Here is a 12693-nt window from a genome sequence, read left to right on the forward strand (position 1 = left end):
AGAAATGGGAAATTTCAGGGCTCACCTGGTGTCATCTTAACGCCTTTAAATGGTGGATTTTACCATAATACCTTTTGTCGCACACTCGCACAGCATTAGAAGACTGTTTTATTCATTTATTTATGGTTTACTTTTTTTCATCAACATTGTTGTCCCCATCTTCTTAATAATTTCAACAAAACAGTATAACATCTTGCATTTTCAATATGCTGATGTTGCATCCTATATTAAAATTAGGCCGGCTGACCACAGCCACATAACTAAGACTAAGACATAACCATATAAGGAGTTCCTAATGCAGCTACGCCCAAATATGGAGTGTGTTGTCTAACCTCAATGTGTCGTCATGGCATCAGGCGTCAAACAAATCAGTCAGCTCCATATATGGTGACAAAAGGGGGACTGCCCATATATGGGCATATACTGATGACATCAGTGTCCTCCATATGTAGGCATAACAAGGACATGGACTGACAGATATAGAGAACTCCATATATGGACGTATTGGTCGGATCGTGCAACGTAGGTGTGAGGGCAGAGTAGATGCCCAAACTCTAGATTTTAGGAGTTTTTCTTTACCTCTAGTAAAGATAATGCCCTCTGGGTGTATGCATGTGCATAGCGAAAGACCCTTGGTAATGTGCAGAGCTGTAGTATTCAGATATAAGCTGCTAATGATTGGTCCATTCTAGGTTTAGTGAGGAAACTGAACGCTGGACATTTGGTTTCAGGAACCCATTCATTTGGCATTTATATCATGAACTCACCGAAAATCTCTTTGGTGTTTTTCAATCTTGCTCCTCGCAGCAACAAATTCTCTGGTCCCAGTGGTCTAATAGAAACACAGGTAAAGGCAGACACACACTTAATGTAAATAATGCATATATATGATATACTTTCATATGACTGAATGTCGAGCATGCGCACACAATATTGGTGGCATTAATTAACCCATTCAATCCGGGGACACATCTGTGTCATTTTAGGTTTCTTTGGGCTATTCAAAAATAGCAGATCTACAAGCTCATAGCGCGGCACCGAGTGCCGCGCTATGAGCTTATAGATTTGCTATTTTTAAAAAATCGAGAAAATGTGTGCAAATCTTTGAATATATATATATTTTTAAAGCAAACATTTGTAACTCAAATCTTTGCTTCTGGGGGTCCCTGGAACAAAATATTATAGAGATATAAAAAGAGATGGGGGTCCGCGGCCAAATTTATATCATTTTGGGGGTCCTTGACATGAAAAAGTTTGATAACCACTGATATAGCAACATAGGTTTTTTTTCAAAAAAACGTTAGGATTTAGAAGACATTTTGTAGAATCGGACTCAGGTCTTAATAGGTTAAAGACATGTCATTAACATCCTATCATGCTCTGTGGGACGTATAAAAATGCTAAGCAGGCCCAGTTGACCTCGATTTAAGATGGCCAGACAAAAAGATCGAAGTGATCTAAGAGGGTTCATTAATGGAGCATGGATGAACTGGATTCAATAGGAACAGTGACTGAAGTGACTGCATTTGGAACTACAGGAAAGACATCATCAGTAAATGGGTTGGAAATTACGGTTGGAAGTGCACATTTAATGACCGTGATGCTCATGCATTAGTGCGATATGTAACGACAAACAAAAGAGCAACCTCACCCAGGGTGACTGAGAATGTTAACCCATTCAGACCGGGAACGCATCTGTAATTTTTTTTTTTTCTTTGGGCTATTCTTTTTCTAAATTGTAAAAATATTGTGCAAATCTTTGAATATATATATTTCTTAAAGCCAACATTTGTAACTCAAATCTTTGCTTCTGGGGATTCTACAAAATGTCTTCTAAATCCTAAAAAAAAAAATTCTTTTATGTATCTGGCCGTGGACCCCCATCTCAAAATATTTTGTTCCAGGGACCCCCAGAAGTTGTAACAGAGTTAAGAAGATTGATTCATACTGGATTAACCTAATCCCGATTGGGCCGGACTGCCGGTTAGATTTTCTACCGAGAAAACCAGACCCTGAATGTGAAGCTAGTGATTTCAGGGGCTGGAGACCAGGCTATTCATCCTTCACCATATTCTTCACAAGTAGGTTAAGTGAAATGAAGCAGACACCAAGAGAACAGTACAGGCTTGAATGCTGCATTGACGGGGTCCGGTGGCTCTGTTATTCTGTGGGGGGGGGGGGGGGGTGGACAATGGTAAGGTTAGGGTCCACTCGCCCCCCTTAGATGGAAGGGGTCATTGAAAATCAATACAAGTCTCTCCCTAGATGACAATGCCCCCCATCCACAGCACTTGAGGGTCACTGAATGGTTGAAAAGGATGTGAATCATATGCTATGGCAGATAGTCTCCAGATCTAAACTCGATTGAACACCTTTCAACTGGCATGTTAACTCTTTGACTGTGTGAACTGAAGCTGTTCTGGCAGCTCGGGTGGCCCCTAAGACCCTTTACAGTATGTTTGTGTCTCCCTTTGATTTGTCACCCGCCTTGATACAATATACACACAGCATAATGTAAATGTTCTCTAGTTGTGGTATACTGTAGCTCAGTGGTTCTCAAACTTTTTCATGTCAAGGACCCCCAAATAGAGTCTTATTAGCCCGCGGAACCCCATTTGAAAAGATATGCCAAGGACCCCCATAAGAGAAGATTTTTACAGCTCTAGCAGTGATTTTCAACCATTTTAATTTCTAGGACCCCCAGTTTGACATGCATTAGGCTACGGACCCCCATTTAATGACATTTATCTCTGGGACCCCAATTTATATTGTAAAATTAATTTCCATTCGGTTCGATTTGTACACTCTCTGAGTTACAGACCCATAAGGGTCAATTTGGTTCCTAACTATCTATCATTTAGCTGGAGTGGGAACCCCCTGAACTCCCTCAAGGACCCCTGGGGGTCCCCGGACCCCACTTTGAGAACCAATGCTGTAGCTTGTCTGTTGTTGCCGATGATTGTGGTCTCACCTGACAATCTCCTCCCCTTGGTGGGTCACGGTGATCCGGCCGATGAACCTGGAAAACACAGGAAGCATTTCTGCTGAGTGAATGTGAGGAGACAGCAATGGATGGAGATAGACAGTTAGACGACAGGAGGGACGAGGTAGGAGTGAAATGAGGACGGAAGAGACAAACATTGTGGGTGAGTGTGAGACAGAGAGAGAGACAGAGACCGAGAGATAGAGAGACTGTACATAGAAAGAGAGCAATTTACCACTTTAAAAAAACAGCTGCTATGCAATTTGAGCACAACTTTGCAAAAGCTTATCCCTAGCTAACCTTCCTATGTGGATATATAGGCTAACTATTTCCGACAGCAAATGCACAACTCGTACAGTATGGTTTTGGAAGTTAGACTTACTTCTCTCGGTTGCATTATAACAGTTCTGTGTGTACCCATCATTTCTATTGCCTTTTAATTGTACATATATTATTTTGATTGTATTGTTCCACTTTGGCAATGTAAACGTATGTTTTCTCATGCCAATAAAGCCCTTTGAATTGAGAGATAGCGAGCGAGCGAGCAAGAGCGAGAGAGAGAGAGAGAGAGATGGGTGATGGAAAAAAGTTCAAGCTAAACAATCTACTGAGCTAAAAATACATTTGTCATCAGCTGACAATGATGGGGAAGAAGTGTGGGAGTGAAGTGGAGTGGCGAGCGGGTCAACATGGTGGACTTGGGAGCCATTTAACCCCATGAACTCTATTCTGTGGATCTGCTACTTTCCATACTTTTGTGCGACGCTGTAGTATGATCAAGTAGGGCAGGGGTCTTCAACGTTTTCAGGCCAAGGACCCCCTAGCTGAGAGAGAGATGAAGCAGGGACCCCCTCTATATTGTATAAAATTGTGTTTCAGATTTAAAAAAAAATGTTTTACGTGGTCTGCTCTTTTTTCCCTCTACACCTATAGCAGCGCGAGGCGTTGTGAGCTTGTAGATCTGCTATTCTTGGCTAAAGTTCTCCTCAGGAAAAGGGATGCTAGGGTTCAAGTTTAAGGTAAAATAAAAAATCCTATCACACTAAGATTTGGCGGACCCCCTGTAGTCAGGGCCGCATTAACCGCGGAACTTAGTGGAACTTGTGTTCCACGGCCTGAGCCTGCAGGGGCCCTGTGTGAATTATGTATTTAAAAATATATATATTATTGTAAAAAAAATAATAATTTATATTATTTTATTATATTATATATATTCTTCTTATTATATTATTTATAAAAATGTATATATTGAGTCTGCTATCATGGTCTGTGACCGCAACACAAATAAACAAGAAGAACCATGTGGATTAAACGCAAGATTTGGGCCAACGTTCATATTATTTACGATATGAAAACCAGCTCCTGTGACTTAAACATTGTACAAACTTTGGAAGTGCCGTGCATTAAACTCTTTGAACCTGATCGGCGCAGCATGGTGAGTTAACCTGACAATGAAGATGTGTGTGCGTGTGTGTGTTTGTTTGAAGTAGACTGTATCTCACGTGCTGTGTTTGAATAATGTAGCTCACGGTTGTTAATGTCATCTCTGTCTGTCTGTCTGTCTGTCTGTCTTAGTGCTACCATAATGTACACTGTGAAAATCTAAATGACATATTCTTAATACATTTGTACTGTGCAAATAGCTGAATAGGATGGGTATTGGGTATAGGTCTACGCTACTGTATTTTAACATCAGTCGGTCATAATGGTGAGCCATAATATTATTTTCTGAGGTGGTAAAAAGGTTGAGAACCACTGCGGTAGACTTCAAGAGGTCTTTTTACTTTAACTTTTCAAGTACATTTCAGAGCCTGTACTTTTGTACTTTTACTTGAGTAATTAGTTGAATGAGTACTTTTACTAAAGTCGCTTTTTACATAAGTAAATGTATCTGAGGCTACTTCTACTTTAAGTGAAGAAAGTGAGTAGTACTTTTACCATCTCTGCTGAGTATTGTTTTCTCAATTCTAAACTTGAATTGTTTAATTTCTTATGAAGAATAAGAAAATAAATATGAAACATTTGTTACCCATCTCATCACCATATGTCTAGTAGGCTACGACTGTAATGACCATAAAGTAACCTCCTTAATAATAAATGTAATTTGTAATGATAGACACTGTAGTCATAGCATAGACTGAAGTTGGAAAGGCTCTGCCCAGTGCCTGTGTCGGCACCGATCGTGCTGGCGGTGGCACGTGCACCAAACGCACGTGCGCGTGAACGCACCCAATATTGTCCGATTAATGTTGAGGGGGGGCCTTTGATTTGGTGTAGTTCCACGGCCCTGAGGGGCCTTAATGCGGCCCTGCCTGTAGTAACTCTGAGGACCCCCTAGGGGTCCCGTACCCCCTGTTGAAGACCCCTGAAGTAGGGCATCCATTTATGGGGGGGAAAAAGCACAAAAAAGAATATGGAGATACAGTAGCACCGATATACTAACTGCTTGGCCTCCTATTAAATCAATCAAGACACCTGATTTACTTGAATGCAAAGACCTGTATGTATGTTTGTTTTGTCTACCTGTATAGGTCGGGCTCAGGTTGTTGACACTCCACCACAGCCGTGAGAGCCTCCAGTCTGGACACTGACTGACACACTGCTGTCTCTGCAACGGAGTAGTTGGTCTAAAAGCACACACACACACACACACACACACACACACACACACACACACACACACACACACACACACACACACACACACACACACACACACACACACACACACACACACACACACACACACACACACAGTGAATACTGGGGAACAGAGAAGAGTCACAGTAGGTGTAGTCCCACAAAGAGACAAAGCAGCGAGTCATCCGTGGGAAATATCCTATTCCATGTTAAGAAAGAGATAAGTCATCAGTGAGCAGCTCTAGAGCGGAGAGCCCTCTCTATGTATAATTCATCTGGCTGAGTCAGCCACTTCTCCTCTGCAGAAGAGTAGAATATACCTCACATGTTGACCCGGCCATGAAACCAAGAAGGTGGTTGAGGAAAGCCTCCCTGCATGGGGACACTGACACAAGTCTGGTTTCTCCAAAGACACAATTTCAGGAATTAAACAAGACACAACAGTGCGCAACCCAAACTATATGCAGGCTTTTGAGTAATGCACTCACAGTATGCATAGTTACACTTTTGGAGAGGAGCGCTGCTCGTTTCATACTGTTGGCGTGTGGCGCATGGGCAGGAACTCTCAGAATCGCCGCTGTTTACACAAAAACAGCTTAACCCATTAAAACCGGGAAAGTCATTTTAGCGTTGGCTATTAAAAAAAATGCTTCATGCCGTGGTGCGAGCTATCGCTATTTTTGAAAATGTTTTGATAAGTGAAAGTGTGAGAACTACTGGTTCAGATGGCCTCATGCCAATATTTTGATGACCAGCAGCGATTCCGGTAGGAGACACAAAGAGTCTCATTGTGTCTCCTACGGGAAGTGCTGCCTACCGGTCCACTGGTCATCACATTAGTAGGCTGCACCAACGCTCCTGATTTCGTGTATAGAGGGGCGGGTGTATAGAGGCGCAGAGAGACTGCACCTGATCCCATTGGTTCACCGATCTGTCCGTCAACCCCCGCCCCGTTAACACAACATTACGAGCTACGCCCACTGCACTCTGGTTGTTTGGGGAAATGAACACTTCCTCATACCGGGTACACCGACGCGCTGGTCCAGGCTTTTATTTTTTAGCAAAACTAAACAATAAAAGCCTAGAGATCGAGGCTATCACATTAGTGGCTTAGGAATGCGACAAAAAAATAAAAATATCCATGGGTCTCCATGGGGTGTCTCCATGGGGTGACTAATCGATTGGAAAAAAGTGGATTTTTTTGGGTGAACTATCCCTTTAATGGCGTAAAGCTGGGAAAAGTAAAAAATGGGCTCCGTCACTAGCAGGACTGCTGGCTGGGAAAATGGCCTCAGGAGGCACATGACTAACAAGATAGGATGTGTTGTTGTACGGTTGGACATTTCACTGTAAGATCTAAAAAGTTGGGACACTTCCTCCCTTATTGCAGCTGTTTTCTATGGTATTATTACATGGATCATAATGCCTACCAGGAGTCTCCATGGCAGTTTCCGGTTTAGTATTACATTAAGAATACTTTGAAATGGGGCATCCAAGGTCCAAGGGCGCAGAGGTAAAGGACCGCAGAGGCCTGGGTTTGATTCCCCGTCCTGTCTATTGTGTTTAACACAATAGACCTTTTTCATGGCAGCCATATTGACATAAATACCTTATGTAATGTTACTTCCTTCACACATGTTACCAATTATACTAATTAAAGGCTCAAAAAGTAATTTTCTTTCGTTAAAATAAGTGTTAAATAGTTCAGTGTTTGTTCAGTAACAGCTGTCTTCCCTGTCTCTCCAGCTCTGAGTAAATAGAATATCATGTTTTCAGGTCGTATACCTATTGTGTCCAGTCAAGAGCAGGATACAGGATAAACAAGACAAAACGGAAGTGATGACATAAAGAAATGAGCAGACAAAATTGAGACATGAACCCTATCAAATTGAAGCTGATAAATGAGTAGCCTACTCTCTCCTGATTGGATGAAATTTGGCAACCCTCCTGAACTTCTGTTTATCAAAGTGACGGATTGATGGGGAGGCTGAACAAACACTCTATAGCAGGGGTTCTCAAACTATGGGTCACGGCCCCAAATGGGATCGCGGGAAGGTGACGGTTGGGTCGTGCATAGGCAACTTAATTTATAATTTATTTTTTATAAAGAAAGGGAGAAAAATAAGTACGGTCACGACTGGCGTGAAGATGACTTCGAGGACGGCCACTTGACTTAATTCATCCAGCGCCAACCAACCGAGAACCAGCAAAACACAAACACACAAATGAACTAATTTTGCTGCTCATAAACAATATCGTTATAAAGCAAGAATTATGTGCAATAGCAACAAACGGGAGGCTCTTAAACGAGACGTTTTGGGTGTTTTTGTAACTCGGAAGAGTTTGCATTCTCTCAGACTTAAATTAACACCGGTAAATTGTTACTGGAGGGGTCCCTGTGTACATTTTATCTGTTGTACAGTATGTGCCTCTGGCCAGGCTTGCTAAAAACACCACGGTCGGTGGCCAAACCTTGTTGGCCTCACAGATGAATTTGAGACCTGGATTTGGAAGAAACTGGTTGTTCTGGCAACAGATGTGGGTTGAATATGCTTTGGTTTTCTGCTGCTCTAATAGCAATGATCACTATCTGAATATAGAGCGTTTAACCTTTCCACACCTTTTGTCGTTCCCTTGAATGGATTGTTACCTGTAATAGCTATTATGTTTGCAGCTCAAGTATTCTGCTTCCCCAGCTATAGATTAAGCTCTTACTGCTGATGCTGTAACCACATAGTATACCTAAAAAAAACTGAATAAAACCCTATCTTCTTTCCCACCATCTGCCTTTTGATTAGGGGTATTCCCCCCCACCCCCCTGTATCTCATTGCCTCCATCTCCCCTGCTCTCTTTCTTGGGGCTAAAGGGATTAGTTTCAGATTTCCAAGTTGAAAGGAAATGTGCTTTTTAATTCTCTCCTCTCTTCTCTTCACCTGCCTGAGGCTGTTACCTAATTATCTCTAATCAGAATGCTACTGCCTCCGTTACAGCTAATTTATATCGGCTGGTGGAATCGCAAATGGCTACTTTTCCTTATAAAAAGGTCATGTGGATCTTTGCCCCCTTTTGTCATTTCTGTACATTTAGTTTTAAGGCTTAAACACACTCAGCTGACTTGTCTTGAATATTACAGACTACGTTGGTAGATGTCGGTGTTAAAAGCTGTTTAAAGATTGCCTCCCGCGCACACGCTGCACAGAGACTACAGCTGACAATCAGTTAATACCCCTCACTATAAGGTGACTTACTCTGTAATGAATGCAGCTCTTTGAGCAGTTCAACACGCTCCTGCAGTGGGTGGGGTTTTACAAGTGTTTTGTTCGTCTGCAACATTGACATTGAACGTGATGTTCTTTTGCCTTAAGTGAGTGCAGTTTCTCTCTCTATCTACCTCTTGCACTAAACTCACTAGAGGAGCTACTGTATATCAACCATTACAAATGAAAGGATCTGTCATCTTATCAATTATGATGTACTTTTAATAGAAATGGGTTCGATAATATATTTGCCTCTGTGAAGTGCCAGTAAGTCTTGCTCTCTGCCCATCTCTCTCACACACACACACGTACCTCCAAATCACCTGTTTTTACAACTCCTGCGACAGCCGTGGCCGGAGGCATAATGTTTTCGGGTTATCCGCATGCACGTCCTATTACTTAAGCACGATATCTTAAGAGAAACCTTGAGGGAATTTCTTCAAATTTAGAATAAATGTCCACTTGAACTGATTAGATTTTAACCATCGAAAGTCAACGTCACTGTGACCTTGAATCCGTCTCATTCTAATGAATGCATAATCTCAGATACGCCTGGAGGTAATTTCATTATATCTGGCACAAACGTAAAGGATGAACTGATTAAAATGTGGTGGTCAAAGGTCACTGGTTACCTCACAAGACATGTTTTTGCAAGCTCGCCCCAATACACTACAGTACAGCCAGGGAGGAACAGCCAGTGTTCTTTATTTAGATATTTGTTTGTTAGCCCACTAGGCAAGCCAAACAGTTGTTATTTGTGTTAGCTATAGCTAGCAGAACGAAGCACAGTCTGAAACCAGTGTGTGTGTTTGTTTTTGTTAAGGATCAGCAAACAGTGTCCATTGCCTAATCTTACAAGGAGCATGGTTGCAGCCCTACCTGTTGACCTAAGATGTGCAAAATCAGTGACATCTTTTAAAACTCTTCTGAAAACCCATCTCTATGCTAAGGCCTTTTTTTTATGTTCTTGCCACTTTTGTTTCATTGATTATATCTGTATGGGTCTATTTTGTGTTTATTCATTGGTCTTTTGTTGTAGTTTATCTCCAATGATTATCATGTTGTTCCTTTTATCTTGCCCGGTAAAGCACTTTGTGACTACGTATGTCTGGAAATATTTATATAAATAAATAAATTATCATTACCATGTACACGGACACAGTTTTGCTGAATATGTCTGTATTGGATTGAATATGTATATTGGCTTAAAATCGTAATACACATCTTGGCTCAATAGTCTTAAATATCTTAATATAAGATGTACGTCTCCACATTTTACACTGGCAACGCTGCTCACTTTTACGATTACATTTGGCAAATTCAACATGTCAGTCCTGTCAAGTTTGTTTCCTGAGGGTGAGCTGACGCCACTGACAGATAATGATAATAGTCTACTATTACAGGAGTGGTTGGGGTGGAGTTGACCTATTCTTAGTGCCCAGTACCTGCCTATGAAATGTGTAACTATGTGTGACTTTGATGCTTCAAATTCTCCGTCATTCAATCTGACGTCATTGACACCTTCTATCTGTCAGGTTTGTGTGTGAAGTGTTTCATGAGTGGGTTTTTTTCCCCTTCTTTTTTTGGTGTGTGACCTTCAACACAGGATTGGAGAATCCCGTGCCCAAATGATCATCAGTATGACCAAAACCCAATAATAATGATAATGATGGCAGAGCAGCAACAACAATGTCTCGCACAAAGCAAATCTTCCTTCACCGGAGCAGTGGAGAGTGGCTTTACATGTTTAACCAGAAGGCACGCCTGTGTAGACACAGACAAAGATTGCCAGCAGCACTGTGTCAAGTACATGTGTATATTTACATACATGTTACATTCATTTTTGGCACTCAAATGCACATATCAAAAATATACTGTGTTACAATTTACAATAAAAAACAAGAGTCTACAAGAGTTGTTCTATTTCTCAACGGGAAAAGGTTCAGAACCACTGTTCTATAAGACAGACATACACACACACACACACACCTTGAGGTTGGTCTCTCCATCCAGGCTGGTGGTAGTGATGTGACAGGTTCCATCTGCACGGTCTGAGGACAGCAACGCCAGGTCAGCTGGGAACGTCTCATCTTTAGCCACACGCACTATATCCCCCACCTGGAGACACACACACATCCATATAAAACCATGTGTCATTGTGTTAACAAACACACACACACACACACACACAGATACATGATCCATTTGATGTGATTATTCACATGATCATGCTCCATACCTCAGACGAGGTCAAAACCTAGTAAAGCTAGAAAAGCGTATGGAAGTCACACTAACGCTTGGAATGTAACAGCTGGATGTACTGTATCTATAGCTGTGGACACTGGTAATTGGTCTTTAAGTCAGTGGTTCTCAAGCTTTTCTGGATCAGGGCCCACTTGGAAATCTCAAAAGACTTCGTGGGCCCACCCATCAGGTCAAAACGGTGGGCTGCGTGCATTTTCAGAGCAATTTAATTAAATCAATACATTTTGTGTTCTGGCTCCACTTTCACTTCTTATTTATCACAACTAAAACAAAATTTCAAGGTTTTAAAGAAAACATACAATGAATTATTTTATATTCATGTTATATTATCATTAAAATCCCAAGTGTTTTGCCAATTATTTGTGGGCCTACTTACAATACCCCACATGTTGAGAATCTCTGCTTTAAGTGGTAGTGGGCATGGGCAGGTTTAACGCCTAATTCTGCTTCACTCCTTTAATCCATTAAGACCGGGAACGCATCTTTTTTTTCCCAGATCTACAAGCTCATAGCGCGGCACCTATGAGCTTGTAGATCTGCTATTTTTAAAAAATCGCGAAAAAATCTTAAACCGAACATTTGTAACTCAAATCTTTGCTTCTGGGGGGTCCCTGGGACACAACATTTTGAGATGGGGGTCCGTGGCCAAATACATATCTAAAAATGTTTTCTAAATCCTAACAGTTTTTGCTATATCAGTGGTATTCCAACTGTTCCATGTCAAGGAACAGGGAAAATGATATGTATTTGTCCGCGGACCCCCATCTCAAAATATGTTGTTCCAGGGACCCCCAGAAGCACAGATCGGAGTTAAAAATGTTCGCTTTATAAATATATATATATTCAAAGCTTTGCACAAATTCTCCACGATTTAAAAAGAAATAGCAGATCTACAAACTCATAGCGCGGCACTTTGGTGTAGAGGGAAAAAATTATAATAAATTTTCTAAATAAAGATTAATAGCAATGTGGTTCTTTGCACCAAAAAAAAAGGTTAGCACTACTAGTATGCTCCAGCCCATCTTACCCTGATGTTCTTGGATTTGGTTTGAACCAGACCTCCACTGCGAACCACAAACACTGGAGCGCCGTTCACCTCGTTGTCCGCCTTATGTCTCAGCCAATCCTCATAGCCCTATAGGAGAGAAAATCAGCCAATGACCAACCAGACAACCACAGTGACTGACAGATGTGTCAGCCAATCCTCAAAGCCCTTAAATGAAAGTCACCCAATGACTGATCAGCTGACAGTAGCCTGACAGTCATTCCAGTCGAACCGAAAGGCTCAGCAGAGCAGAAAGAGGGGGAAAGATCACACAGTTTCTATACCTTAACCCAGTGGTTCTCAACCAGTGGTCCTTGAGGGGGTTCCAGGTGGTCCCCAGCTAAATGATGGGAGTTGGTTACCAAATGGACCCTTCTAGATCTTTAACTCTGGAGAGTGTAAAATGAAACAGACTTTGAGAACCAACCATGGACCGTCTGGAAACCCCTGAAGGACCCCTGGGGGTCCCCAAACCGCACTTTGAGAACCAACGATGGACCCC

General features: G+C 41.7%; 1 protein-coding gene across 1 annotated transcript in view; it reads right to left on the reverse strand.

The window, feature by feature from the left end:
• Positions 1 to 12693, reverse strand: part of atp11b (ATPase phospholipid transporting 11B) — an 88261-nt gene that overhangs the window by 57648 nt on the left and 17920 nt on the right. Inside the window, exons 5-9 of the mRNA XM_080431213.1 lie at positions 12174 to 12281; positions 10871 to 10999; positions 5507 to 5610; positions 2972 to 3019; positions 768 to 832 (exon numbers count right to left, since the gene is read on the reverse strand). Of these exons, the coding sequence (XP_080287339.1) occupies positions 768 to 832; positions 2972 to 3019; positions 5507 to 5610; positions 10871 to 10999; positions 12174 to 12281 (454 nt within the window). The remainder of the gene's footprint in view (positions 1 to 767; positions 833 to 2971; positions 3020 to 5506; positions 5611 to 10870; positions 11000 to 12173; positions 12282 to 12693) is intronic.

This window comes from Gymnoscopelus braueri (assembly GCF_963280865.1).
Source record: "Gymnoscopelus braueri genome assembly, chromosome: 6".
NCBI lineage: Eukaryota > Metazoa > Chordata > Actinopteri > Myctophiformes > Myctophidae > Gymnoscopelus > Gymnoscopelus braueri.